At 34.5% G+C, this 5,206-nt stretch overlaps 1 protein-coding gene across 1 annotated transcript; it reads right to left on the bottom strand.

Annotated features, from left to right (window-relative positions):
- Nucleotides 1-3,040: 3,040 nt before the first annotated feature.
- LOC103583085 (putative olfactory receptor GPCRLTM7) lies at nucleotides 3,041-3,971 on the bottom strand. The gene is given in 2 exon segments (XM_008564498.1): nucleotides 3,041-3,893; nucleotides 3,895-3,971. Coding segments are annotated over 2 exon segments (930 nt in total).
- Between the last annotated feature and the right edge of the window lie 1,235 nt (nucleotides 3,972-5,206).

Genomic DNA, 5,206 nt, shown 5'->3' with positions numbered 1-5,206 from the left:
GTGAAGTAGGTTATGAACACTCATTTCAGTGCCCTTCTGCTTAGCACAGTAACGAATATAATCATATTAATCATTGACAATACAAAGGATAGGACTCCTATTGTGGAATAATTTCTGTCATGACCAATTGACTGGGGTGTTTCTTTTGAATCAAAATATGCAATTTAGAATTGACCTTAGATATTTACTGAAATGAAACCATTTTATTTTATTTTTTTTTGTCTTTTTTCGTGTCCGGCAACGGACTGCAACCCTCAGTGTCGCGCCCGTACCGGACCGGGACCAGCAACGGGATCGCAACCCTCGGTGTTGCGCCCACACCGCGCTCAGCCAGTGAGCGGGAACCAGTCTCCACATGGGATCTGAACCCTCGGCGGGAGCGCAGCCGCACTTCCCAAGCGGCGCACTGTAGCAGTGCGCCACCGGGCCGGCCCCGAAACCATTTTATTTTACTGCCAGAGAAGGACAAACTTGAAGTTATATCTCCATAGGAAATATACCAAGGATGATGGTTGATCCAAGGGTTCTCATCTGTAACAAAAAGACTTTATAACAGGAATGGTATTCTTCAGCACAAGGAATTTCTTGCTCACTAAATTAAGATATCTCCTGAGTTTATGCTGCTGAGGAGAGAGTGATAAAACGGGATCCTCCACTGCAGGGAAACTTTCACCTCCATAACCCTTCCAAAACTCATTTCTGACTCTTCAAAAATGATTTGAGAAGTTTTAGAAGAACTATATTGATTCTAAGTTAAATGTTAAGTTTAGGCTTTTTGAAGGAGTTCTCCAGAATCTTACACACCGGTAGTACAATCGTGAAGAGCCAGACACAGCTGAAAAAAAATCCTTCCCCATGCACTAGATTAAACTTAGAATTCAAGCATTAGAATTTTATATAATTTTTATTAAGCATCTTTTACCCCTCCTTAAATAAAAACACCTTATGTCTTTGTAAGTCTCACTGAGGTGGAAGTTAGAAACTTGGGTTTTACCACAAATTCGCTATGTGGTCTTAGGCATGTCACTCAAAATCTCTGGGCCTTAGTTTTTCTGTTTTTAAAGTGAGTTAGTTTTATCAAAAGCTCTCAAAAACTCTACAACTCTAACAGTGTGATTTGCACCTTTATGTAAAAGAAATGTCCAAAATCAGGTTTCATTGAGATTACAAGAAAAAGGGAATGAGGTGAGCAAGAAAGCACAGGATTTGGGGGAGGATGGAGAAAAGGACCACTGAACAGAGAGGAAAGAATAGATTAGCCCAGAGGAGTCAGGAGGAGGACACAACAATTATTGCCAGTGTCTAGTGTAACTCTTGTGACAAGGGCGACCCTTGCTAACATCACTCATGTTAATTCTTCTAAGTATTTAAGCCAACTCTACAGGAGTCTTTCATTTTTCCCTGAAGTTAAATACATAACTAATTCTGCAGATTGGATTCCTACTAATAGAGTCATCTTATTGTCAATGAAATGCTACAATTTAGTTAGTTCTATTAATATATTTCAGTTTCATCATTCCACCTACCTCCTTCATAACTGGAAGAGACTACAGCAATTTTCGAGAAAGAGGAGTACAGATTTCCTTTTATTTGCACTCTCTTGTTACATAAAATTCCCAGGAGAATAGCATTTATGTGAATTGTCCTCTTTAATAAATCACTTGGTTAATTAAGAGCCCTTTATGAAAGTGACCAGATGCAGATAAAGAGATGTGGGAATAACCAGTCTGAGCTTTGTGTACTGAATCTGAATCTAACTCTTATAGTCACACAAGCTTTCCCTTTGCCATCAGAGGAAACACACAGAATCTTCTTGAGTTAAAGATTATTGCCACAATTTCTTGGCCCATTTCGATATTTTTATTATCTCACTGAGTCTAAAGATGATTTTTAAAGAATCATAGTAAAGCAAATAAGATAAAGTTGCAAAATCAAAATCCAGATAAATTATGACAATGAATAATAATGCTTAAATTTTATAAAAAGAGAATAGCTTTGAATATAGTGATCTATTTGTGGAAAAAATATAGAAAAAGTACATTGACCAATAGTTAGAAATGTCTCACTTCTTATCACTTACCATTTTATTTTGTAAATTTAATTATCATGCAGTAGTTTAAAATGAGCCAAGTCACCACAATTAATATTTCTTAAATGAGTTACAGAAATACATGCAAGTGATGTCTCAGTTGTATTTCTTGACCATCAGGCTTTCCAGGTTGCATCTGAAAGATGTCAATCATCTTCTTTTTCCTAAGCATCGTAGCTTACAAGCAGGAACAGGAAATGAAATGTTGACATTCTAATGGGTACCCTTCTCTAGGAAATAAGTAAGTCCCTTCAAATACTTTTAGAATTGTAGATGCTTTTAAAAAGTGAATCAAGAAATGCTTTGAGGAAGACTGCAAGGGCAACAGAATTGTGCTGATAAAAAAATGGAACATAGATAAATTTTGCATAATGCAAAGTATTAGAGTCTATTTCTAAAATAGCAGTGTACAAAATACATTGACAATCAGACTGAAAACAAGACTCAACAGTTATAATGTGTTGAACTTCCCATTAATCTATTCAAGGTACAATTAGGATGAGAATTGTTTCCTCCTTGATTTTAATGTCTGCTGGTTTATATAAACCCACATTTTATCCATTGGATTGACATAATTTCTATGAGAAATATTCATTTCCAGTGATGCCTATTATCAGTATAAAGATACTGATAAGTAAAGCTAAGTCACATGCACACATGTATATGCATTTACACACAGATATAAAATAACCACATGAAAATTAAATGTCATTGCTGGTAACTACAAAAGGTATGCAGGTTAGATAGAAATATGTAGCACTCTTTAATATTTAACAAAAATTGCTTCAATAATCTGAAATGAAATTCTTAGACTCAATAGCTCATTTTCTGCAGATTTGTCAGTTTCTAAAAAAAAATAATAAAAATGTACACATTCCATAGTATTTATAGTTATCAGGAGGGTATTGTTGGCCCATGACATTCATTCTGTGCTCTTAACAGCAAAATCGATTATGTTGTCTCCCTGGAACTTACAACCTGTCGACCCAGCCTTCTCATGGCCACCTTCATGTCTTTATTCCTTAAAGTATAGATGGTAGGATTTAAGACAGGGGTGACAACAAAGTCCACAATGGCAAAAAACTTATCCAATGACTTAGCAGGGAAAGGCCACACATAGAGAAACATGCATGGAGCAAAAAACAAAACCACTACAAGAATGTGAGCTGACAAAGTAAGGAAAGCTTTGGATAAATCATTTGAAGAATGTTGTCGGACAGTGACCAGAATAAAGATGTATGATACAATTAAGAAAAAGAAGGTGCCCATAGATATGAAGCCACTGTTGGCAGTGACCACAAATTCTAGTCTGTAAGTGTCCATGCATGCAAGTTTAATAACCCGAGGAAAATCACAATAAAAGCTCCCCACATTATTAGGGCCACAGAAGGGTAGATTTATGACAAAAGCAAACTGAGTTACAGCATGAATCACCCCAAAGACCCAAGCAGCTACTACTAAAAACACACATATTCTGAGATTCATTATAGTTAGATAGTGGAGAGGCTTGCAGATTGCTGTGTACCTGTCATATGCCATGGCTATAAGTAGCACCATCTCAACTCCTCCCATAACATGGATAAAGAACATTTGCATCATGCAATTGTGGAAAGAAATGACTTTATAATCAGCGAAAAGATCAGAGATCATCCTAGGAACTGTGGTGGATGAAAGGCCCAAGTCAATGAGTGATAGGTTGGCCAGCAGAATATACATGGGGGAGTGTAAATGAGGGTCAAAAATCACTGTGAACACAACGAAGAGGTTTCCCAGGATAATTCCCACATAGAGTAAAGAAAAAAAGGAAAAACTGCATTCCCAAGGATTGTGCAATTCCCAGTAACACAAATTCAGTTACCACAGAGTCATTTACTTGGTCCATTGAATCAGAAAGAAGGAAAAACTCCAAAATGACCTGAAAGAAAAGAAGAAAGGAATGAACTTAGAGGCACTGAAAATAATGTGTTAAATGCTGGTAATTTAAAATTGATTATTAATAGATCTTTTATTTAACTGAAAGGGTATAAAAGAATAATGTAGTACGAACAAAGCTACACTCAGAGGCGATCTATATTGCTTTAAATGCTCTCATTTGCTCAAATACATTAATTTAGGCAATTTGAGGAGCTAGGAAAGAATGCATAAACTCAACTCAAGGAATTCGGTTGAAAGAAAAGAAAAAAGATTAAAAACAAAAATAAATAAGTATGGAACCCCAGAAAATTGAAAGATTGTATACATACATATAAAAATGGGTTTCAAAAATATTAAAAAATAGAAATAAAAATGTAATTGGGAATCATAAAATTAAATAAAAATTAGAAAATAAAAATGAGAATGTAAATGCATAGTAACAGTTAAAGCACTTCTGGAGGTTGTTTCCTACATTTACTTAAAACAATCTATCCCAAACTAACCCATAAATTCTATTTGATTTGAAATGCTGTAGAGAAACAAAAGGTTGATATCTTTATAATATAAAAAAGAATTCAAACCGTTCAATAAAGCCTCCAAGACATAATGGATGATTGATATAAAAAGAGAATTGAGAAATGTAAACTATATATGTATGTGTGTGAGTATAGGTATATGTGTGTGTGGTAGAAATCAAAGAAGTATGAGAAAATGCAATACCATTATTTTCTTATTAAATTAGAAAAAGTTTTACAATTATAATTATCAAAATTGCAAAAGGCTTAGTGAAATAGGCCCTTCCATACATTGCTGGAGAAAATATAGACCGATTTAAACCCAAAGAAAACATTTTGAAATCATGTATCAAGAATCTTGAATCCATACCTTTTGGTGCAGTAATACTCCTTTTGGAATTTTATTTGTACAGAAGAAGTTTTCAGCCCCCAAATATTTCTCATACTTATTGATAGTGGTAAAACCTTGAAACAATTTAAATACCAAATATTATCTTTAAGTATGTTATAATATACTTTGTGTACATGATGGGCTATAATACAGTTATTAAAATAAATACTGATGGAAGAGTTTACAATAGCATTAGGAAGACTTTTCTTTACAATATTAAGTGCAATCGAGGTAAACAAATTGCATAGTTAAGAATTTTAAATAACAGTAGTTACTTTTAACTTTTTAGAGCTCTTT

The sequence above is a fragment of the Galeopterus variegatus genome, unplaced genomic scaffold, assembly GCF_000696425.1.
Source record: "Galeopterus variegatus unplaced genomic scaffold, G_variegatus-3.0.2 Scaffold19581, whole genome shotgun sequence".
NCBI lineage: Eukaryota > Metazoa > Chordata > Mammalia > Dermoptera > Cynocephalidae > Galeopterus > Galeopterus variegatus.
Note: the sequence above shows the minus strand (reverse complement) of the source record. Positions and strands in the feature narration are given on the sequence as shown.